We start from the raw sequence: 25,895 nt of genomic DNA, 5'->3' as shown, positions 1-25,895 counted from the left end.
TCTGGAGTTCTGAAACAACTTTTTAAGGGAGTGGAAATCGCATTATTTCCCCTTCAGCACTGCTAGTGGTTTCAAACTGCTGACTTTGTGGTTAGCAGTCCAGTAGCTTAATAATATATAGCACACTGCTCAGTTCACACAGGTTTATTATGATCTTGTTAAATGGTCACATGGACCAGAAGTGTGGGAAGAGGGCAGTTTTATGAGGAATCATCATTTTTAAGGAGGTAAAATTATCACTGTGCATCTTGTACAACAATTCTGACAATTTTATTATTTGAAAGAGACCAGAGGGGGTGTCTGTGCACCTATGTGCTTATGTGTGCACGTGTGAATGCTTAACATTTAAGTGCTTCCAAGAATTTGCTTTTCAACATTTCTAATGTTTAACTCTTTGTTTCCTCCCCAAATATCCATTAAATTTGATAGCACTCTTCATCATAAAGAGACACCACTAAACACTGGTGTTTGTCTAGGTACTTTAGAGAAACAAAGCCACAGAAACTCATCTATAAGAGAGAGTTTTATATAAAGGTTAAGTGCGCATCAAGAAAACATCCCATCCTAGTGCTGCCCAAGACCACCAGTCCAATATTAACCCATTAACCCATATGTCCAACAGCAATCCACAAAGTCCTCCTCCATCTCACAAAACACACAAAATGATGTCAACTGCAGGAGGAAAGCCGAGTCAGTGAATGTGTAAGCATCTCAGTGCTGGCAGGGGTCTCCACAGGGCTGCTCCAGCACACAGGGGCTGCATCAGGGGAAGTCCACGTGGCTTCTCCTTAGGGATGTCTTGCAGGAAGTGAGCCTTGCCAGCTAAAGCAGGGAGCTGCCTAAGGCAGCTGCACTCTGGTCTGACCATCAGAAAGCAAGAGACCCGAGAACTAGAAACTGCCCTTCAACTAATCCCACATGTGTTTATTGGCCAGGTTGGCACAATAAACTACCTCAACAGGATAGAGGATAGTTGTACCAGAAAATAAAAGAAATGTTTGTGTATAATATCAATTGCCCCTTGATATTATTTATGAAAATATGTCTTAAACTTAAGTGTTACCTACTATTATATGTATATTCCCCCCGCAGCCACTTTGATGAAGGTAACGTTGGTTCTCTAACCTTGTCTTTATAGCACCAAATGGGACCTCTATGGTCGAAGGAAGACTGGACTCAGACACAGAATCCAAGCGTGTTGCACCAGACATGCATAAACTGGAGACCAAAGCAACCATCGAACATGTTCCCCAGCCCAAGGATGCTGACACAATAGAGGGGAAAGGGGAGATGACCTTGGTGGGGGACATAGAGCTTAAGGGGGTCCCCTGTGGGGAGTGGAAGGTAGCCGCAGTACAGCCAGTGTTAACAGAAGAATCATTGACTGTGGAGAGCGAGGCTCCTCGGGAGTTGGTGGATCAGACAAGGGCAGCAGCTGGCGGGGATGGAAGTCTGGGTGAAGAAGAGTTAAAACTAACAGAGACAGAAGGAGCCAGAGCCTTTGCTTGGCCAAATGAAGACGGGGCTCTGGAGGAGCAAGGCTCCATACAGAGCAAGCTTGAGACTGGCAAGGCGGTGTCAGAAGGCGATGAGGATTCGGGGAAGCCAGGGCTGGGAAGCAGGGCAGTAGCTCCGCATTCAGAGTGGGCTGGAGGACTCGCGATGCCTCTGGAGAAGCCACTGGTGAAGGGAGCGGGCCAGAGAGGGGCTGGGACGAGAGAAGCAGGGTCCGGGAAGCCAGGGGATACAGAGAGTGAAGAGGAAGCGGGCACCCACTTCGAGAAGACAGCCCCCGTGCAAGCAGCAATGTCCAAGCGAGAAGATGGCTCTGAAGACGGAGGGGAACTGCTCAAAGGGTCGAAGGAGGACGTAAGAGTGGAAGCATCTCTGAGCTCCTTCATCTCCGGGGAAACGGATGAGCTAACTCAGATGGGTGGGCAGGGTAGCCCCGAAGAAGAAAGGAGCAGACTTAAGAAAGGCGTGGGAAAGGAGACGATGGAGACAGAGACAGCAGATCACAGGGAAAATGACAGCAGGGACCTGTTACCTGAGGAATTAGAGACAGCAGGAGAGAGGACAGAAGACCCAAGGCCCAGAACCCCTCGGAGAGAAGGGCCATCCAAGGGCGAAGATGGGGAAAGGGTCAGCGCTTCAGAAGAGGGTCCCGCGCTGCAGGAGGAAGAGGGGGTGCAAAGGAATGAACCCCATTCTGCGGGCGATGCTGAGCCTGTTGTCCAGGGGCTGAGCCAGGGCGCTGACCAGGCAGACTCCGGCGCAGTGACCTTGGCCAGAGCTCAGCCAGAGGAGTTGTTCCCCGCTGGAGGAATGGCCATGCCGGAAGCGGCGGCGGGATTAGAAAAGTCCCTGGGAAGCACTTGGGCTCCAGGGAAACAAGGGGACAGGGACGGGGACCAGGAGCAGGAGGGCAGTGAGGCCGAGGATGGCGGTGGAGCAGAGCTGCCCCAGCAGGAGGCTGCAGGCCCACAAGGGGACAGCCAGGGTGGGTTGGGCGTCCCTGTCCCCGAGAGCCAACTGTCAGGAAAAGCAGGGACAGCACCCCAGGTGACAATTGTCACCTCGGGTGAGGCTGAGGAGAGTAAAGTCCAAGGTCAAGATGGCCTCCCAGACCTGGAGGGGAGGGAGAAAGAGGAATGTCTACCGGGGCACGAAGGCGTGAAGGATGTGACAGGGGCCCCAGGCGATGGTCCTGCAGGAGACACTGTGATGGCAGAGAAGTTCCACGGAGGAGCGCCAGGCGAGGCCATGGACAAGGCACAGAGAGAGCACCTTGTGGGTCAAGACGTGCTGAGCAGCAGGAGCACAGTGTCCTCTGGGAACTTGGGAAAGGGGACAGCGGGTGCTCAGGCAGATTCCAGTCGAGGAGACACGGCAGAAATGGCCACCAGTCAAGGAGACATGGCGGAAATGGCCACCAGTCAAGGAGACATGGCGGAAATGGCCACCAGTCAAGGAGACACGGCGGAAATGGCCACCAGTCAAGGAGACAAGGCGGAAATGGCCACCAGTCAAGGAGACACGGCGGAAATGGCCACCAGTCAAGGAGACAAGGCAGAAATGGCCACCAGTCAAGGAGACATGGTGGAAATGGCCATCGAGGAGCCCGAGGGCTTGGCAGACAGCAAGCGAGCAGTGGAGGGGACAGCCACTAATACAGCCTCCTCCTGGTCAGAAGTTGCTGGGGAGGAAACTCGGCAGGAGATGGAAGGAAGAGAGGGGCAAACATCTGCTGTGGAGAGGTTGGTGGTAGCGGAAATAGCACAGAGCAGAGAAGAGGGGCCAGCAGTGCAGGAGGTGACAGTGACATTGACACCTGGAGTTGGGCCACGCACTCTGGGAGAGGCTTCCAATGTGGAAAAGGAGCCCCCGCCCAGGCAAGGAAGGGGTCCGGAAGGTAGGAAAGAGGGAAGCACCGCAGGAGCAGGCTCCTTGCAAGGGGAGGAGGGGGCGGAGCGCAGTCAAGGCCGGCAGGAGTCAGGAGCTGCCCAGGCCACCGGACCAGGGTGGCCACAGCAAGGCGAGTCAGAGCCGACTAGTGAGGGCACGCAGGCTGCGGAATTACCTCCTGGGAACCCTGACTTCCCTGACACCCAAGAGACGCCAGAGCCCCTGCTGCAAAGAGAAAATGAGGATGCAGATGCTCTCCAGCATCACGTGGAGGCCCAAGCTACTGCAGGGCAGATGGTGAGTTGGAAGTCTAATCTGTTCGCACCACCCACAAACTAGCTACCCTTGTGTAGATCCCTGCGGACAGACAGCATCACAGACATACACCCTCGGACGCTTAGCCCGCGGCTGGTGAGGGCCAGGTACAATGACGGTGTGGCCAAAGTCACATGCCAAGACTCCATTCTATGTCCCTTGCAATTCGAAATCGCTGTGGCCTGGGTCTTTGCAAGCACATCGATCTGAAGGCGTGAGATCTTCATGTCCCTTAAAGCACAAGAACAGCTGGGACGAATTTGTTTGGATGTACCACAGCCCCATGCGTATCTTATAGAACTGGGTACTGCGCTGGGTTTTTAAGGCTGTGACTTTTTTTCAGGAGAGTGCCAGTCCTTGCTCCCAGAGGCCTATGGGGGTAGGGGGGTAGGGGGGAGGGTTCCAACGGCCATTCTTTCTGTAGCGCTGCAGCTTTGTCAGCGGTACATCCTCTTTTGCACATCCAGGGATTCTGTGTAGCTCCTTTGCAGGGTCAGGTCCCAAAGATGAAACACGGGGGAGAATGGACATGTCTAGGAGAAGAGGCAGCTTCTCCCCTTTACATACCACAGGGGGGGGGGGTGAGTCAAATCCTGTACAGAATTTATTGCCCATTTAGCATTTAACGTAATGAAATGAGGGTTGGCTATGATTATTTGCTTCCAAATAGTCTCCATGCTTTGATTTGTACAGTTTTGTAAGCCTATATATACACACACATGTGTGCCCATATGTGTGTGTATTAAAAATGGAATTGAAGACCAAAATAATTTTTTGCATTTTCTGATCTTTCTTTGATACCCTGATATTTTTAGTGACTAGTGTCTGCTATTCTAGGTTACTATATTCATGCTTCTATTCTTATCATTATTCAGGATATTTAAACAATGTATTCTGGAATACCTGGAGAGTGGATAAAGATTCACCCAAGCATCTTTCTAAGACTTGAGATTTTAACTTTCTTTTAAAATTATTATATTTGTGTTTCCAATTGTCTTGTGGAGACCAGTCGCACAGGAATCAGCTTGAGAAGTACTTGAAGTAGCCTTGCAAGAAACCAGGGAACGGTGATCTCTCACAGAGAACTCTGAGACCCTTATGAATTCTACACAATGAACGAGTCTGGATCCACACCAAAATGGTTATTTCCAAATGTTTGACTTTAGCAAAGATCTACCTTCCAGGCCCAGTCCTGACATCTGAGATTTGTTTAAATTCTTTTTGTCAACTTTGCAATCCGATATGAGTCCTAATTTCTTATCTAGAAGTTTTGTTAAGAATGTGTGGCTTTGGGTTTTAATAACTATGAAATTGAGCTCTCAGTGGAATCTCTGTAAAATCAATACTAAGCATTGTTCCGGGCCTGTGGGTGCTCCCAGGGAGCGTTCCATTGCTTGTGTCTTCACTTATACTTACAAACCATCATGCAATTTTTTTTCAAGGAAAGTAATTAAGGTGGAAACATTATTTGAGAAAGCCCTTTGTTTTTAATGTGTGTGTTTCTAAATCTACTTGCCCTGAAAGACTCTGAAAAGGGTAACTTGCTAAATTTTGTTCCTGTAAGGTCTGACTGATAGGAACATTCACATTTAAACCAAAGTGGTAAATAATTTATTTAAGTGAGGATAAATATCAAAATCATAGTAGGTAAATTCAGGACATCAGCATATAGGCCTGTATATGTCAACATCTTATATTCTAGGCTCTGGTTGATTTCATTCAAAGGAAAGGAAACATGGACTAAATCAATGTGCTTCTCACCTTTCAGAGTTCTGTTACTTCAAACCTGTGAACTAACCCTGCAGTACACTGTCAATCAACAGTCACAATAACTTTCTAAATTATCCCTGATAGTGTTTCCTAGTGGTGCATCAGAGTGCCTCCCAGGGATTTTGATTTCCTTGTAGACACCTTCATTCATAAGCCAGTACCTAGAAAAGAGCACTGATATTTCCTCCCTTTGCTCTAGTGAAGTAAAAGGGAACTCCCTAAGACTTCTCTAGTTGGACCACATGCTAGAATTTCATGGGGGTGCTTTCATAAATGACTCAATCTCTGGCCCCACCCACAAGATGCAGATCTAATTGGTTTTAGTTGGGTCTGTATTGACTCATAGGAACCTGGCAGCATAGTGGTTACATGTTGGGCTATGAACTGAAAGGTTAGCAGTTCAAAACCACCAGCTGCTCAGCAGGAAAAAGACAGGACTTTCTACTTCAGTGAACAGTTGCCGTCATAGAAATTCACAGGGCAGTTTTACCCTGTCCTGTGGAGTCGCTGTGAGTTGGCATCTGCTCGGTGGCAGTGAGTTTGGAATTCTGTTGGGAGATTATATATATAATACTTATCTTCACTTAGATAATCATCTTCAGTTGGTTCTACTCTGTCTGTGGTCCTCCCCTTAAGTCATCTTGCAGACCATGCTGGTTGCCATCTTGATTGTGTTTTTCATTGTAGTAAAAATTATAGTACAATTAAAAGTCAAAAGTTGAATGGACAAGCAGTTGTCAAAATGTGGTCTTCCAATCAGCAGTGTCAACGTCACCTGGAACGTGTTTGAAACACAAATTTGTGGCCACTACCACACACTCTGTGTATGAGCTCAACAATGGATGCTTTAACAAGCCGTCCAGGTGGCTCTGAGGCGCTCTTCAATCTGCACTTGTGCGTGTACCGAGGAGTAGTCTGGTTGGGAAACTGACTGTGGAACCACTGTGTGGACTCTCCCTGTTCGATTCTCATTGTCTCTGTCTCTTTAGCTCTTACCTTGTCTCTGTCTCTGCTGCTCACGTCCTCCTTTTCTCTCTCTTTTCTGTTTTGCTTTAGGAAAGCTTCCCATAAAAAAAAAAGTGCACGTTCACCCTTAAACCTATTTGATGATGATGATGTCTGTAGGCTGCTCCCCTGTCCCATTTCCTGTGGCAGCATGGGCTGTCATATGTGTCTGTTGTCCGTTTCCTGTCAGGAGCAGAGCTCAGCTCCATTTTGTCCAAGTTCATAAGTTACTAAAGAGCAGCACTGTGGAGCACTCCACTACTTGTTCTGATTTCAACAACAAAGCACTTGTTTGTGCATGGCACCTACGGGGAAAATTTTAAGTGTTTTAATTCCATTGAAAAATTAATTTTGTATAATGTGCTAAATGGACAGTATATTAAATTATTTTTTATATTTACAGCATTTCATCAAACACTTTCTGTAACATAATTTTACAATCTTCTTGTGGGTTTAACTGTGAAATTCAGTGTGGTGATGTTTTTATTAAGTGAATTCCTTCTCTGAAAATAAAATACTATGTTAATAAAATTATTTTAATGTTTAATTGAACTGATTTCCCCCCACCCAGTTTCTTCATTATTAAAAACATAAATAATGATATGTTTACTTAAAAGATATGTGAATGGCTCTTACTAAATAAGACTAGATTTAAAATCCTTTGTTCTTTCCTTATATAATCTAAACTTTTTAGGGTACAACAAAGAAAATTAATTTCATTGGACTGTATATTGTGGTACATATGTTTTATTGACTTTCAAAATTTATGTTACTCTTTTACACAAACAAATTTTTCATACGCATGATGGATGGGAGAAAGATGGTACTTTTTCCTCCTGGAAAGAGTTACAGTCTCAGAAACCAACTGGGGCAGTTCTATTCTGTCCTGTAGGGACACTGAGTTTGAATTGAGTCCATGGCTAGGAGATTAGGTTTTGTTTTTCACATCAATGAAAAGGCAGTCATCATGTCAACCAGTGTCAAAGAATAAAGTGCATTACTTCAGGAATTCAAGAGAAAAATAGACAATTGGTAGAAAGGGAGGCAGAACTAGACTTTCTACTTTAATTATTTGAGTCCAACCTTTTCTGTGGCTTTATAAACTTCTGTGTTGTAAATCTGAACTGTAATTGAGTTCCTTAAGACTTCCAAAATCAATAATTTTGCCATCATCATTGCCCTTGGAAAATGATTGCCTTACAGAAGAAAAGAAGGCCTCAAGGAAGATCCATCTAGCAAGTGAAATATTCCAACCGCCTCAAGGATAACCCAGGAGAGGTCGCTTCTGACCTCGAGTAATATTTCCTCCCTGTCTTCAAGGCCACCTGATTGTGTCAGTTTTATAACCCCTGTCAGCATGGCAGCAGCAAGGGGTGCAAGAGGACAGGGAGGAAATACAGGCGCAATGCTCTCAAAGAGTTTCCTCAAACATATCTTTTTGTTCTTTTGACTTTAAAAATCTTTTGACATGATTTTTTTTACTTCTCTCTTTTCTCTAATGACATGAGCAAAAGTCAGAAAGATTGGAATTTTGCACTTACCTGCATTTTATATGAGGCAAAACGAAGCCACACTAAAGATTCCCGGGACTGATAAGTTAGTTTCAAAATCAAGAAATCAGTTTCTGCCTCCTTTATCAAATATCTCCCAATGTGTGTTAAATATCTTCTTACACTTAAAATATTTAATTCGCACAAAATGATAGGGAAAATGTCCCAGTTGTTTAGGGCTCTGGATGCTCAAGCCCCAAACGGAACACACGACCGTCAAGTTTATGCTGATTCATAGTAACCCCTGTGGGTTTCCAAGACTGTGACTGCTCATGCCAGTAGAAAGCCCGGTCTTTCTCCCTCAGAGCTGCTGGTGGTTTCACACTTCCAACCATGCAGATCACAGCCCCAGGCTTTTACCCCACTATACCATCGGGGCTCTAATGTGACTCCAACCCCCCAAAGCCCAGCCAATTGCCATCAAGTTGATTCTCATCATGGAGATGCCAAGCATCGCAGAGTAGCATTGCATTCCACAGCTTTCTCAGGACTATGACCTTTCGGCCGTGTATTTCCAGGCCTTTCAGGTTAGAAGTCAAGTATTTCACAACATGTGTCATCCAGGCACCACTCTCATGTGACAAACCGAACCCATTGCCCTGGAGTCAATTCCAATGTACGCTGCTGTTGTTATCGTTAGCTTCCATCCAGTTAGTTGTGGCCCATAGCGACCCTTCGCACAAAGGACAAAACACTGCACAGTCTTGTGACATCTTCACAATTACTCCTATGCCTGAGCTTATTGTTACAGCCACCGTGTCGATCTGTCTTATTGAGGGCCTTCCTCTTGTTCATTGCCCCTCTACCAAGTGTGATGTCTGCTCTAGGGACCGGTCCCTCCTGACAACATGTCCAAAGTATGTAACACAGATCTTGTCATCCTTGCTTCTAAGGAATACTCTGGACATATCTCTTCCAAGACAATTGGTTTGCCCATTTAGCAGTCCATGGTACATTCAATAGCCTTCTCTAGCACCACAATTCAAATGCATTGATGGTTCTTCGGTCTTCTTTATTCACTTAACTTTCACATGCATATGAGGCAATTGAAAATACCACGGTTTGTGTAAAACACACCTTAGTCCTCAAAGTAACATCCTTGATTTTCAATACTCTAGAAAGGTCTTGTGCAGCAGATTCCAATTCATAGCAACCAATTCATAATGTTTCAGAGACTATCAATCTTTTAGGAACAAACAACCTCATTTTTCTTGTGAAATGGCTGGTGGGTTTGGACTACCAATTTTGCAGCTTGCTGACATCAGATGGATCTTGGTTCAAAGAAGAGAACACCAGAAAGATGTTCACTTGTGTTTCATTGACACATTCATTGAAAGGCATTCAGCTATATGGATCATAACAGACTGGATAGCCTTGAGAAGAATGGGAATTCCAGACGATTTATTGTGCTCATGCGGAACCTGTACATGGATGAAGTGGCTGTTTTCTAAAAAGAACACTGAAATACTATATGGTTTAACACCAAGAAAGGTGTTGTGTCTTCTCACTATACTTATTCAAACTGAATGCTGAGCAAATAATCAGAGAAGCTGGATTATATGCAGAAGACTATGCCATCAGGATTGGAGGAAGGCTTAATAACATGAGATATGCAAATGTCACAACCTTGCCTGCTGAGAAGGAGTAGAACTTGAAGTATTTGTTGATGAGAAAGGATTTCAGCCTTCAATATGGATCACGACTTAATGTTAAGATAACAAAAATCTTCACAACTGGACCATTAGGCAACGTGGTGACATATGCAGAAAAGGTTGACGTTTTTGAGGGTTTTGTCTTGATTGGATCCACAATCACTGCTCATGGAATCCATAGTTGGGAGATAAAATGATACACTGCATTGGGTAAATCTGCATAAGAACTCTTTAAAGTGTTGGAAAACAATTGTGTTACTTTGAGGATTAAGGTATGCCTGATCCAAGCCATGGTAATTTTAATGACATCACAGGAATGTGTTGGGCATTAAATAAGGAAGACCAAAGCTGCATCAATGCATTTGAATCATGGTGCTGGTAAAGGATGTTGAAAGTACTATAGGGAGCCAAACGAACTGCCAGCTTCTGAGAGGGTTTGTTACAAAGCATATGCTTTGGAGGAAGCTAGGAACCTGATATATTGCTGATGTAGCAATGTGGTGTTGGGCCCGAAATTACAAACTTTATAGTAGGGCTAAAGTTTCAAACGTTTTAGTGCAGATAATTTAGTGTTTGGATTGGGGGATTTGTCAAGCTCAAGTGGGAGCTTGGAAGGGATTTTCTTGGTTAAGAAATAATGTTCACCAGCAGGCACCAAGTGTTTCAAGAACCAATCTCAATGATAGTGATATAACATAGACCTTTACATTTCCCTTCCAAATAAGAAAAACTGTGCTTTAATGATGTATTGAAGTGCCCTTAGATTTAGGGAGCAATACAAAAACAAATGCCTGACCTTGAAATCTCTGGACACATTTCTTCCCAAGTTTAGCTCCTTTGATACCCTGCAACATTTTCACCCCTCTTTCGAAATGTATATCCTTTCAGGCATTTTCTCCCCAAATTAGCCAGCCCTATCTACATTAAATATTTTATCAGGAAAATAACCCCTCTCCTCAATAGTTTTCCCTCCATTTGGGAAAAATCACTTGCAGCACTTCCGGAAGCAGCCCTTTCTTGAGCTTGAACTGGTAATCGCCCTCACGTGGAAACGACTGAACCAACCTGAGCTAGCAGCACGTTCTTACTCACAATGACCTTGGCTGGCTGCACGCACAGCTTTTAAATCCCTGCCCTCAAAGAAGGTTAATAGGCACATTATACTGATTTGGATTGGCTAACGAAGTTTTCATTAGCCTTGCCATTTCAATAATTAAACTGCACTGTGTTCCTTAGGAGGACATGTAGCTCTCATTGGGGTGGAGTGTTTCATTTGCCCCGTTTTTCCCACTCTATCCTTTAAAATTGTTCCAATTATTTCCCGACGGTTGCCTTTCCCAACGTCTGGTGGCACGTCACCTCTTGATCCCTTAGTTGTCCCCACTTTATTTTCCCCTGGGAATTTTCTTTACATTGACCCACCACCAGCATTGGCATGGGAGTTACCTTTGAAGGCATGTCTGCAAGGGCAAATAAGAGGACAAGCTAAACGCAAATAGGTCACTCACTCCATAGAGCATTAATGGCAATGTGATCCAACTTTCCAAGGTGACGGCGGTCTCTTCCCTGCAGCTCACAAAGTGTCAAAGCCTCACACTATATTTTCATGAACATCACAACATTTGCCCATGTCCATTACTACACATAATTGTATTTAATCCAACATTTTGATACAGTAGCTTTAATGGAAACCACTACTTACGCACAAATTGTACTTAATTTGAGTGTTCTTAATCCAGAGATTTACTCTATGAAGGGCTTCAAAAAGTTCAGGAAAAATGTCCAGTTTTCCCTCCATGAACTCTAAAACCTCATTTTTGAACAAATTAATATTTCAAATACTTACAAGGATAGCTCAATCTAGAAGACATTGACCACATTTTAATTTCTGTAAGATTTTAATTGCAGAGAAATATTACAGTGACCAATAAAAGACTTTTAAGCAGAAAATTTTAAATGTATACTTTGACCCTTAGTCACCCTTCAGGTCTGGAACTGAGCTTACTTCCTGTGTTGGAATAATTAATAATATTCAAAAGGTAACATTGCCTGAGGAAAGAGTCAGAGGACTAGGAAAGGCAGCAGAATGGACCCAGAGAAGCCGGGGGCGGTGGGGTAAGTGCTGGAGCTTGGTGATGCGCGAGCTGAGGCCGGATGTTCGTGCCTCGGGAAGCAGAAAGCTGACTGTCTGCTCTGTGCGCATCACCCCAGTCCCAACAAAGGGCTTCCAAAGGGATACGGCAGAAGAATAAAATTCTTCAGGCAGAGTGTAATGGGAACATAACTTCATTACGATGAAAAATAACATGAAACTGTCTAATGGTAAAGATGAGCGTAGTCAGGAACTTTTAAAACTGAACATTTGGGGTTGGATTTCCAGGGAAATACTTCGTATTAGAAATGTGTGTGTAGGAATTTTATAGGGGTGTGCTCTTGAGGAAAAGGGAAAAGCATGAAAGGCCTGAAGAAGGCTGGGATGCAGTTGGCACCAAGGCCACAGCCCTACCCTATGATACTCTGACAAGGGGATGGCTTCTCGGAGGCCCAGGATCTGGGGCACCTAAAAGAAACAGTGGACCATTTGATGTAGGTCTGTGTCCAAATGCCAAATCACCTCTCCCTGCTTTGGGTCGGGTAAGAAGGTAGGAGAAGGTACTCATGGGATTCGCTTGGTGTAATTGTGAATAGGATGCCCTAGAATGCCATCCTGTTTTGTACAAATTGAGTCCTTTGAGAAGTGAGAGCAGGGATCTCATCCTCTGCACCCGCGATGCCTGGACAGCGAACCTCCTGGATACAGAAGACAGCTATCGTATCAGACAAGCAGCAACAGAGGCAGAAGCAAGGGCACGGAACACAGTGGTGGTCTTCGCAAGCACAGAGCCAGTAACGCGGAGTGCTTTCGTTCAGGAGCAAGGTGCCTCTGGCCACTGCATGGGGATTTGGTGCTCTGGCCCACGGGCGCAGAGACTGCGCTGCCTCTGCACATGGGATTCTGGGAGCCGAACGCCCTAGGGTTCAGGCTTATAGCCACGTGGTATGACCTTTGGGCATTTATTAACAGACTTGTCGGAGTGTTGTAACATGTCTTGACAAGGGACTCTGACTGAGCATTCCTCCCTGGTGTTACCATTTTGTAACCTCTTTTATAAGCCCTTTAATCATGAATTTTGTCTGTGAGTTTTGTGTAGCCCTTGCAATGGTTATTAAAAACTGGAGAGATTAAAACAGACAACATTAAGACATCACAGTAAGACTATGCAAATGTAATGGGCTCGTTGCCAATTAAGGGATTGATTAACTTGCAATAATGTTACGAAGGTGCATAGGACTCTTGTGGGGGTGGGACCATGCATATAAGACACGTGGAACGCGAATATGGGGAATTGATCAATTTGGCCACCCCGCTAAGTGTAAAATGAGTCGTCCCAGAGGTGGAAGGGACGCGTCACACTATGACGAAGAGAGGAGAAGGGGTGACGCACGCTCCTTGGACCTCAGATCCCTGTGCTGAGCCTCTTTGATCTAGGCGCTAGCTGTGTCGCTGGAGATGCCAAGAGACAGTGAGACGCAGCAGCCGCAGAATACAGCCAGCAAAACCGGAAGACAGGGGCGAGGCAGCGTGGTGGGCTGCCAGTCCCTGGAGCCCCAAGCGGAGCCCCTTCAAGCAGTAAGCTTTCTGGTGGAGAGATTTCCCTACAGGCGCTTAAGTACCAGGGGTTTAGTTTGCTGAGCCTTGGAACTAGGGAGCTCCTTTGGGCTCAGCCCTACTGGCCCAGGTATGCTGGGCCTTTACTGGCAGGACAAACTAACTGTGTCTCATTTTCCAGAGGGCAGAAGCCCGTGGGGTCTGTGTCTTTCGGGCTGAGGACCAGAGAGCTTCTCTGCCTGAGGTTACTTAAGGCTGAGCAGAGGTTATGCTGATCTGAGGACTACATTCGCAATCACTACTGATACTCTATTATATACCTTGTTACTTCCTTAATACATTTCATAAGCAAGCTTATTGTTGTGAATTTTGTGTGGAAATAGGAAGCTCAACAGAAAAGTCGAGAGTGTCAAGTGGTGTCACACAATGGTTGGCAGAATTTTTTTAAATCAGTTGGCGGGTACCGGCATGTCGGACTTCTACCCCACAGGAATCCGGATTAGGCTGATAGGAATGACGTTTAAAGTAGCGTTCAGATGCCTCGGTCTCTATGCCATTGTTTGCAAACCATCGCTGCTGCCGTCTCTCTGAAAGCTCTCACCCCACAGCACTTACTGTAGCGACATCAGTATGTGCCAGTGCCAGCCTGGGCACCTGGGAATGAATGCCTTGGCCGTGATGGCAACGCCAGTGTAGGTCCCTACAGCGTCCATCACATAGATGAAGATGTTTGCAAACTGTCATGGCATTTAGCTTTTGTCTATTTGGACAAGAGATATAATCCATTTACCTTAGTCTGATTTTATAACGAACTAGAAATTATGTGTGTAACTTTTGATTTACCAAATGTTTAGATGCTAATTAAAATATATTCCAAACCACCCCATCTGACCCCAACTGCAAGTTCAAGGGGCTCAAGACTACCCTCAAAGTCAACAATCTGCTAGATGAATTGACAGGTCTCAGGAAAATCGGTATACCCACAGTGGTGGTTACTACATGTCAAGGATAAGCATCAGACTCAGTCAAGGAAAGAGAGGCATGGGGTGGTTCCAGGAGAATTCCCAAAGGAGAACTGCTAACCGTGATACCAGCATTCACTTCTCCCAGCTTGGAGGTGGGAGTATGCACAGACTGCACAATCCAGGAGACCCGGTGGTATAGCGGGAGAAGCCTCGGGCTGTTCACCGCAGGGTAAGTAGTTAGAAACACGAGCCACTCTATAGGATAAAGAGGAAGATTTCCACTCCCGTCAAAATGGACAGCCTCAGGAATCCACAGGGACAGCTGTAGCCTGTAGGGTCACTATCCTTTGGAATCAGTTCAATGGCAGCGAGCATACACAATCAGGGATATTCACTTGAGCCATGATGTCCACTCTGTCATATAATTTGGCTGACTTCTGCCCATGTGACTGACTTTAGCCTCCAGGCCTCCTAAAGGTCAAGATGAAACTGTGTGGCTGAGGGTCTCCTACCATAAATCACATTATTAGCATAGAATATCTGGCTCAAAGCTCCTGGTAAATAAAACACTGCTCAGGGAGGACATTCCAAGGTCTTAAAGTCTACCCTTAGTAGCCAAGGGCAAGGCCCAGAACTCTCTCCCAGCAAGGTTGACTGTGTACTGCACAGGCTATAAAAATTGTGTTGCATACATACTGCTCACGCCATATATGCCACAAAACTAAATAAAAGTGCTCATGCAGCTTGAAGTGACAAGAGCAAGAAGTCAGGATGCTATCAATGGCTCCCTGTTTCTAGGGACACTGTCTCTTCGGTCGTTCAGAGTGCACTATTATGTGTTAGCAGACAACAGTTGTACAGAAAGAGCGGGTGGTGGTAAAGATCAAACTTTGTGTAAAGGGTTGAAAAGAAGTATTTTTGGTTTTACAGAATTTATAGTTACAGCTACTCAATCATGCCACTGTAACAAGTAAGGAGTCAGGTAATATTTAATTGGATATAATTGTGTTTCAATAAAACTTTAGTACCAAATAAAGAAGGGTTAATGGGATTGACCTTGATATCCTTGATAAACAGCTATCAAGTGACTTGTTCTTTAACTAGTAGACAAATCTCTATCAATAATATGCCACTGAAATTCTAATTTTCAAAAGTATACATGCTTTAACACACAGCTTTCATGACTGTGTGTGTGTATGAAGAATAAATGGGAAGACAGGTATTGATAAGAATGTGAAAACAATGGAACCTTGTTTGTTGATGACAATGTAAAACCCACGGAGCTGGAGCTAGACCAAGAGCTGAGTGCGTGACATTTATAGCAGAGTTTCGTGCCCTTTCAACATCTATTCTCCGCCCTACAAGAGCTCCGTAACATCCCCCAGAAGGGCAGAGGCCAAGACAGTGCCCGAGGGCCAGAGAGAAGTCTGCCTGCAGGCAAGGCAGAGAAGAGTCTGTCCTATTGAACAACTGTGTCCTGAACATGTCTCACCTGGATTCTAATTGGATAATTTCTCTAATAAAGCTCACAGTTGTGAGCGTGGTATCAGTTCCACGTGGTCATTGTGATGGCTTATCAAATCCAGACCCACAAATACCTAGCGTCCCGTGGGCGGGACAGTTGGTGTCCGAAAAGGGTGGCTGACTTATGAGATTCTTCCTGTCCTTTTAAAATAATTACTTAAATGATTATTCCATCCATGTTTTCAACTGCTCATCCTTCACCCCCTTCTCTTATACTTTTAAATGCAAATACGGGATGTTGTGAAGACAGAAAAAGAAGCTCTAGAATCCTGAGAATTACGTTTCTCGTAACAGAGCAGACTTGATCGTTACTAGACCAGCAACTCCAGGATCGCAAAGCATGGTCTGCTTTATACATGCTCAATCCCTCTGCCGAAAACCGAGCCTGCAAGTGCTCAATGCATGAGTAGTGAATAAACTAATTAAAACGCACATTTGATTTATGTCACGATGTGTTATTATGAAAGAAAATATTAAGCCCAATCTGAGTGCATGCAGGAAGCTTTAGGAATTTTTTGACTGAAGGGAAATTAATCACTATTACTCAAACATTAGAGTTCAAGGGGACACTAAAGATCATGTATTCCACCCATTCCTCTGTATGTATCAGATTGAGAACGTAAAGGCTCAGATGAGGGGAGGAGCAGATCACTCACTGATTCTAGACAAATAAGGATCGGGACACTTATCTTTCCTCTACAGCTTGCTTCTCTTCCCAACGCTGCTCTCATTACCCAATATTCTTTTCAGCGGCACAGAATCCACATTTCTAAGCAAAATCAATCACTGTCAAAAATTCAGCTTGTTTATTTTTTAAATTAAGAATAACTAATTTACTTCTCGCTTTGTAAAAACTGAAATACAAGTAGTCAAATACAGTACATTATGAAACATCTTGGTTGTCTGAATTACAAACGTCTGAGGCTTATCAGTGTCTACTCAGTAAATCCCACGGATAATGCCAAGGTACATACAGTGAAAATCCCACATACTATTTTACATACACAGCGTGGACTTGAAGAAAAAGCAATCTATGAGAAAATGAAGGAAAACACACCTCTGAACTGACCCAGAATTTTAGTTGCTCCCTATTTAGCACAGGACTCTCCAGTAGAATTCAAAAAGACCAATTTAAGCACATCAAACTGGCTTAACAACTCTTACGTAAATTACTGGTTCTCAACTTGGGCTACACAATAGATCATCTGGGGCAGATTTTAAAATCTCCGAGTAGTGGCCAATTGAACAACAGGATTTAAAAAAATCCTTCAGGTGATTTCAAGGTTTCACAAAACTAATATGCCATCTCAGTAGCTACAAAGATTAAAACTCTAGATGTAATTCCAGAGGCCTAATTCAAATTGGTATAATACCACTTACACATGCTTTCATTCTTTTAATGCTTTGCTCTTTCCTTCCTTAATCCTTCAGTCCTACCCTGCTATGCGCACAGTACTGCCAGTTTTATAGAGGATCATATTGAGACTTAGAAAGGTGAAGAAATATGTTCAAGGTCCCAAGATAGGAAATGTCGCAGCTGCAGTTTAATCTAGACAAATGTTCTAACTAGAGCAGCGTTATTCAAGTTTGTTGTTGGCTGCTGTCTGTTTTGTCCTGACTGATGCCCACTCTAAGCACAACCGAATGAAACACGAACTTGGATTTATTATGGACAATTATAATCAATAGAATTTCCATTGGTCATTTTCAGAAGGAATTTTCCAGGTGTTTCTCCCCAGCCCATCTTAGTCTTAAATCTCCACTAAACCTTACTTGGTAGCATAGAAACATTCCAAGACTCCCCTGACAGAGGGGAGCTGCATTTGAGGGTCACTGGGCAGGGAAACCCTTCATAGCAGGCAAGATTTCCGGCTCTAAGTGACTCCTTCCTTCTCTCAAAGTGTAAAGTGCATTAAAACCACAGAGCAGGTTTTAGTTTTGGCTTTTTAGAATAGGATTTGAGGTAACCTACTGTGAAATTTTCAGTGGGTCCTCAAATGAGCTGGGAATTTCCTTTTTTTTTTTTTAACCAGTTCCCATGTGGATGCTGATGACTGGTACAGGCACTGGAAACTTAAAGTTCAATGATGTTTTTAAAGGGCTTCTGCGTGACACATCCTATCCTCATGTTTCAGAACCATTGTTTCCATGGTCCTTAGCCTTAGCTAAATGAAAGAGCCCACTGAGAAACTCTGGAACATCTCAGTGCTCAGGCTGTAATCCAGATCATTAGCTTGGGTAATGACCACATGCAGCTGAGGTTGAGAGCCCTGGTGGTTAAACTTGTGTGTCAACTTGGCTGCATCGTGATTTTTTAGTGGTTGGACAGTTCCATGATGTACTGTGAACAGCCATTCAATGCATTCGAAGGGATTTCCTTGGAGTTTAGCTAGCTTCTCCTATCGATAGATATTCTGGCAAAGTTCTCTGGCTTTTGGCTCAGTCTGGGCCCTGGAGGTGGCTCATCATCATAGATTCCCAAGTCTTTGGGAGTCAACCTGTGCCCTGCCATATTGCCTACAGATTATGGAACTATTACCCTCCACAGCATGTGAGTGAGTTAGTACCTGCCAATCTCGAGTTTGTCAGCCGACACAGCCAGTGGTTTGCCATGTTGCCTGCTGATCGTGGGTCATCAGCTCCTGCAACATCCAGCTTGACATCTCACCCACAGATTTAGGACTTGTTATCTTTCCCAACTGTGCAAGCCATTTCTTTGAGACAACTCTCTCCCTTCCCCTTCCTAGCCCACCTCGATAAATATATATGCCCTTCCGTAAATTTGTGGAAATTTTTATTTGTCGCTTATTTCCATTTTTATGACATTTCAGTGGAAAAGTTTCTTTACCTCTTAATTCCAAGTTCATGACACTTCAAAGCCCCATTGCCTAAGTTTCACTGATTTTGCTTGTCTAGAGGGTCTTGATAAGACCTATTGCTTAAGACTCTAATTTCTTAGCCACAATTCTGTCCTCTTTGCCACTGAGATGAGGCTCCAGTGCACTGTATAACTGAAATTACAGGAGCAATTCTGGGGTCACTTTTCTAACCTAAGAGTCAGATTTCATGTTGTGCACATATTAACATACAAGATGTTAAAAAATGTCCTAACTTCACCACTGATATCTCTCATAGTGTGGGAATAGTTTTCCCACAATAATTCTGTTTATAAAACCTTAAATTCCATTTACAAATCTGTGGGGCTGAAATGTGGCAGATGTGTGGTTGATTGCGGCACCAGTCAGATGTAGCCTCCCAAATGCTGCTCCTCAGTAAGAAAGGCCTCGCATACAGCAGCCATTAGCCTATAAGTGTCGTAAGGCTTAGGGTTAAAGAGTCGGACACTGAGCTACCCACACCACAAGGCCTCCTTCTCAATTAAGCACCACTCTAACCAGTATGATAAATACTCTACTTATCTAGCTCACACCTGAAATGCACCTGCCTCAGGTGATGGTAAGTAATTATAATTATATAAAAATAATTGCATGCAATATAATTATATGCAATTACTATATAACTCATATCATTTAAATTCAGTGTATTAGAATATCTTTTTTTCTAGCAACATAAAGAGCAACTTTACACATGGATCTTGCCAGACAGAATAAGCAGGAATAAAAAGTATTAGCTATGAGCTATTTGTGACCATTGCAATAAATCATGGGACCCAGCAGAGGTGGAAAGTCGGATTGCGAGTTGGTGTCACATTTGGTTAAGGTGAGTGAGTGATGGAGGCATGTCCAACATCCCCTTTATCAAACTCATGCGACACTTTGACCTTGGTTCTCCTCCCTTGTTTATGATTCATCTATGTTTTTTTGTAAACAGCATATAACTGTTTTTAGCAAGCTGGTTTAATCCAGTTACTTTTGCAATGATATATTTGGATTGAATTATCCTTTGTGATTTCTATTTGTGTCACTCTTCTGCTTCTTTGTTTTTCTTTTGTAGTTTTAAATATGTATATTTATTGTTTCTTATTAAATTTCATTATCATCTTGTTTGAAAACTGTGGAGTCTATTTCTGATTTCTTAGCGGTCCCCTGATTTTTTCATGTACAAGGGAAATATTACCAACAATGTCTTAACCCTCATTATGAAGAATGTGAAGATATCTGACCATTTTACATTCAAACTACTCCGACTGCCTTGCATGCTTCACTCTTGTAGTTTCCACTTTTTATCATAATTCTGAAAATTGAAAATTATTACTATTTCATCTTCCTCATAGAGTGCTCATTTAAATTTATTTACATGTTTACTGTATTGTTCACCACTTCCTTCGAAGATTCTTAGACCTTCCTTCCAAGATTATTTCCCTTCATTCTGAAGTTATCTGATAAACCTCAGTCTCATTTTTCATTTTTCAAAGATGATTTTGTTGCTTGTTCTTTCAGCAATTGGAAGATGTTGTTCAATTGTTGTCAAAGTTCAATTGCTACACTAAGAATCGCCCTTTTTCGAAGCGATCTACCTTTCTTTTGGGGAAGCCTGGTGGAAGAGTGGTCCAAATGCTTCAATTGCTATCCAGAAAGTCAATGGTTCAGACTCACCAGTCCCTCCATGGCAGTCTGCTCCGGAGACGGTTCACACCCTTAGAAACCCGACGAGCCAGTCCTCTTCTGCCTTAAAGCATTGCTATGAGTTAGAATTCACTGAATGGTGGTGGGTTCTGTTTTGTTTTTGATCTTTTCTTTATGGATGCTTCATTTCACTACAGTGCGTCTAGAGATGACCTCCCTTTTGTTCATCATTCCTGATATATGTTGGCCTTTCTGTAAATGTGGATTCATTTCTTCAATTTTCAAAAGTGCAATGATTACACCTTCATTACTTCCATGTCTTCAATTAATTTTGGGGGAATTCTGATTATGTTATATCTTCTAAATCTATTAGCAATATATCTTAGCTTCTGTTCTTTATTCTCCCAATCTTTTGTTCATATATACTACCTTCTGTATGATTTCATTAGCGCTGTTTGCCAGTTCTGTTTTTAAATCACCCGTGGCCCATCTGTTTAATGTAGCCACTAACTGTGATATTAACAATTTTGTATATTCATTGTTTAAAGTCTTTTATATAGCTGCCATTTTGATGGTCACTTGTTGCTTGCTAATTTTTTCTTTCTTTAGAGATTCCATTGAAAGTCTGAGTACTTTGTAGTGTTTCTTTTTTAATCCTGGAACTGATTTGTCTACCTGTAATCCTTAGTGATCTAATTCTGCAGGGTGTTATTGCTGCTGACTGTCATACACGGTCCCTTCATATGTCTTTGTTTGTGTGGAGTGCGTTAGTTTTAATTTGTGACTAACCTGAGAGTTTAAATCGTGGCATCTTTCCTCTTGGAAGAATTTACAGCTGATTTGCTCAGTCCCAGAGGGCACTCTAGTGTGGGATTGTGTTCGTTCCCTTCTGTTTCCGGGTTAAGTGCTAATCTTGAATAGATCGTTCACTCCTTTTTAGTTGCCTAGAGTAACACGCAAAATGGCATTTGTCAGGGAAACTTCATCTTTCCCAGTCTTTACTCAGATCACTTTGGCTACAGGTCGGATCTGCTGTTGTTTTCGACTTTGCCCTGTTGCAGCCACGGTCAATCCATCTCCATGAGAGCCTTCTTTTTTCTAGAACCAGGAAGTCCTTTGCCGAGGATTGGTCTCTCCTGACAAGGGGGCCAATGTATTTAAGACAAAGTCTTGCTGTCCTTGCCTAGCTGTAGACAGATTTGTTTGTCCTTTTCTCAGTCCATAGTGCTTTCTATATGCTTGAGCACCACAATTGAAATGCATCAGTATTGCTTTGGTCTTCCTTATTCATTGTCCAGCTTTTCCATGCATATGAAGCCATGGGGAATCCCATGGCTTGGCTAGGCCAACCTGGTCTTCAAAGCAACATCCTTGCTTTTCAATACTCTAAAGATGTCGCATGCAGCAGATTTACCTAAGGCAGTGTGTCTTTTGATCTCTTGACTACTGCTTCCATGAGTATTCCAAGCAAGACAAAAGCCTTGAGAATTTCAATCTTTTCTCCATTTATTGCGTTGTTTACCTATTAGTCCAGTTGTGAATATTTTGGTCTTCTTCACATTGAATCATAATCCATACTGAAGGCTGCAATCTTTGATTTTCATCAGCAAGTACTTCAAGTCATCTTCACGTTCCACAAATAAAGTGGTATCATCTGCATATTTGTTAATGAGCCTTCCTCCAATCCTGATGCCATATTCTTCTTCATGTAACCTGGCTTCTCTGATGATTTGCTTAGCATAAAGATTGAACAAGTATGGTGAGAGAATATAACCCTGTCATACAACTTTCCTGATTTTAAAGGTTGCAGTTTTCCCTTGTATAGTTCCCACAACACCTCTTGATCCATGTGCAAATTCCTAAGGAACATAATAATGTATTCTGGAATGACCACTCTTCTCAAAGTTATCCATAATTTATTATGGTCCACACAGAAAAATGCCTTTGCATAGTAGATGAAACATAAGTAGACATCTCTCTGGCACTCATTGTTTTGAGCCAAGACCTGCCATCAGCAATGCTATCCCTTGCTCCGCATCCTCTTCTGGTTCCTGACCAAACCACGAGCAGCTCCCTGTCTATGTACTGCTACGACCATTGTTGAATGATCTTCAGCAAAATTTTACTTGCATGTGATGACAATGATTTCAACATTTTGAGCATCTTGTAGGGTTATTTTTCTATGGGATAGGCACAAATATAGATCTTTTCCAATCAGTTGGCTAAGTTGGTAAAGGAACAAGAAGCACTATAGATCAATGTTCCAAATATCCTGGCATAAACTGGTGACTACTTCCAGTGCTTTATGAGTTTGTTGAAACATTTCCATTAGCACTCCAACAATTCCTGGAGCCTTGCTTTAGGCTAAAACTTTCAGTGCAGCTTGAAGCTCTTCCTTCAGTACCGTGGGTTCTTGCTCACACACTACTTCAAGAAATGGTGGGATGTTGGCTAATCGCGACAATCAGCATTCATTTGCCTGTGTGCACACTGGTGTAAAGAGCCTGAGTGGGCAATGTAGAAGAGCGCAGAAGAACCAGTCATCTCCCACTTGGAGACACCAGTCATAGCTCTTTTAAAAAAATATTTTGTTATTTTAACAGTTATTAATACCTCATTTTACAAATAAGTACCATAAATTGGTATACAAGAAAATCGAAGCACATAGAGTCTATAAAAATAAACAGGACTTTTAAAGCACAATACTGAAAATTATAAGGTGATAAAAAAGATCTGTTTTGCAACCAGGCCAAGAACATTTGTAAACATTTATAAACACTCTTGATTGTTGCACAATATGACTTTTGATTAATTGCGGTGCACACATATTTTATGATTATTTTTTTCTAGTACTATATTAAAATTACCGATAGAAAAACTGCTAGTAAGGAGGTGTCTCTCTGTGATTCTTGAGCTGTATTAATATTTTAAATAAATTAACAGCTTAATGAATGGGGTGGGGAAAGGAATAAACTAATTTAGCTTCAGCAAGCAACTTTAACAGTGTTTCACTACTCACTCTTTTACAATTTGCAGAATTTCCATTTGTATTAATAACTTATTACTTCTATTAAACATATATTTTCCCTAAAGCCTAATGTTTCTTCAGTGGAGACCAATTAACTGGGACAGTATTTTCTTCAGCTAGCCAATTATTTTAATTACTAGGATTTTTTAAAATGTGCTTGCTTTGCATAGCTCTGTCCAGTCGAACTGGCCATATAAAGTATTGGCTTTGCATTTCAAGAGATGGAAGGTTGTTAGATAATACATTGCAGGTAAAATATATTTTAGATGGACAGGGGGATTAACTAACAATCACATAATTTGCTTGATTATTTTTTAACATTAATTGGGTACTTCTACAATACACAAGTGCTTCGTTACTTGTTCTTATTTAGCGTCCTTGTTCTTTTTTGTGCTGTAGCAAGGCTTGAAGGATAACCAGGCACAGAGCTATAAGGAAAGAGGAGCCCTGGTGACATAGTGTGTTACAAATTGAGCTGTGAGCTGCAAGGTCAGCAGTTTGAACCTACCAGCTGCTCCTCTGGAGGACGATGGAGCTGTCTACTGTCACAGCCCCAGACACCCACTCTAGCTAAGGTAACTGTTAGTAGGAATCCACGTAATGGCAATGAGTTTTTTATTTATAATGTGGAATGGTAGGTGAGTCTCAACTGCTATAATACTAGACTATTTGCTACTTTATTTTTGTAGAAAAGATACTAAAAAATATATTAAGTCCTTATTTAATAAACATAGAAGAATTAAAAATTAAAACATCGAAATAGCATCTTTAAGAAAATCATTTTATTGGGGGCATGTACAATTCTTATCACAATCCATCCATCCATCCATTGTGTCAAGAACATATGTACATTTGTTGCCATCAACATTCTCAAAACATTTGCTTTCTGCTTGAGCCCTTAATATCGGCTGCTCATTTTCCCCCTCCCTCCCTACTCCCCCTACCTCATGAACCCTTCGTCATTCATAAATTATTATTGTTTTGTCATATATTACACTGTCCGACATCTCCCCCCGCCTTCTTCTCTGCTGTCTCTCCCCCAGGGAGGAGGGTATGTGTAGATTCTTGTAATATATAGCAGATCCCCCAAGGAGTTATGGGTACTTAAAATAAAGGAACAAGAAGTACTGTAGATCAACAAGAACAATAAAAATAAGTAAACAGTAGTCAGCAATAAAGAAAAGAATGCTTAAGGCACATACAAATCTTGTAACAAAATCGTAGAAATAAGTCAGTTTAGCAATAATTTCAGGAACTGCAAATGGATTAAATGCTTCAATCAAAAGCTAGGGAGTGACAGAATAGATTAAAAAAAGAAAGAAAATCACGATCTAACTACTCTATATTAATGCAAATAATATGTGATCTAGATGACTATACATCGTAAGCCACATAATCCCCTCATGCCTTAGTTTCATGTGCATGCTATGTGCTTTACCTGCCTACGTGTGTTGTTTAGGTGGATGCACACTATAGGTTTATGCTGTTACAAAAGCATCTCCTTAGAAGTCTTTCGTTATTAAATTCTTTTTGTTTGTAAACTTTGGAGTTATGATGTTTTTCACCAATGGATTTGATGCCAAAGCACTGGGTGTTTTAAAATTTTCATTAAGTATGATGAATTTTGATAAATAGTACATGGAACACATAAGTCCCAACATGCTCATATGGAAGCAAAGCAGGTTTGGGATTTTTAAAAAATCATGTAAAATGGCAATTTAATCTGTGAAATAAACATTTGGAAAGCATGCGGTAAAACCTACAGTCCCATCTTGCTGCTCTGGAGACATTGCTCAGTATCCAGCCCTGCGGCCTTCACATGCGCTGCTCCAGATACACGTACTGCCACAGGTCAAAACAGCAGGTGCTGCTAATTGATTGCTTCTACTTTATGCAGTTAAGCAGCTACACAAGTTCTAATGCCAACATATACAATGGTATTTGGTGGGCAAAAACCTCCCAAGAAACTCAAGAGGTAGAAAGTGTAAGTGACATACAGAGTAGCATGAATCAAACATGAGCCACCAAAAGATTGGAAGTGAGAGTATGAAAAAACTACTCCATGTAAATGACGGGTGCAAGGTTGCAATCTTAATATTAAACAAAGTAAACAAAATCTATTAAGAGATAAAGACAGAGATTACTTGGTTATTGTGTTAGGCAGAGCTTTCCATAGAAGCAAAACTAGCAATGCTTATATGCATATAAAGAAATAATTTTTTTAAAAAAGAAAGAAAGAATTTTATATCAAGAAAATGACACACAGTTAAAAAAGTGGTTAATTCCTGCCTGTTTCCAGTCTGCGGGTCACATGTTAAGCTAGAGGCTTTGCCTGACACATGTACCTGCCAGGGATGACAAAGGAGAGGGACCACAGTGTGATAGAGGCAGAGGTCGTTGAATACAAGGTCATCAAGACAGACTCTTGGCTGCAGAGTCAAATGAATCCTAGGTCAGCTGGCAATATGGCAGGCTGCTGACATCTCCCAGGCTTGGTACGTTAATG

At 42.5% G+C, this 25,895-nt stretch overlaps 1 protein-coding gene across 1 annotated transcript in view; it reads left to right on the top strand.

Annotated features, from left to right (window-relative positions):
* ERICH3 (glutamate rich 3) overlaps positions 1 to 13,599 on the top strand; it is a 127,432-nt gene extending 113,833 nt beyond the window's left edge. The window contains exons 14-16 of the mRNA XM_075537396.1: positions 1,139 to 3,702; positions 13,227 to 13,367; positions 13,528 to 13,599. Coding sequence (XP_075393511.1) covers positions 1,139 to 3,702; positions 13,227 to 13,367; positions 13,528 to 13,599 — 2,777 coding nt within the window. The remainder of the gene's footprint in view (positions 1 to 1,138; positions 3,703 to 13,226; positions 13,368 to 13,527) is intronic.
* The last annotated feature ends 12,296 nt before the right edge of the window (positions 13,600 to 25,895 follow it).

The sequence above is a fragment of the Tenrec ecaudatus genome, chromosome 1 (assembly GCF_050624435.1).
Source record: "Tenrec ecaudatus isolate mTenEca1 chromosome 1, mTenEca1.hap1, whole genome shotgun sequence".
Classification (NCBI taxonomy): Eukaryota; Metazoa; Chordata; class Mammalia; order Afrosoricida; family Tenrecidae; genus Tenrec; species Tenrec ecaudatus.
The sequence above is the reverse complement of the archived record's forward strand: the minus strand, read 5'-3'. Positions and strand labels throughout refer to the sequence as shown.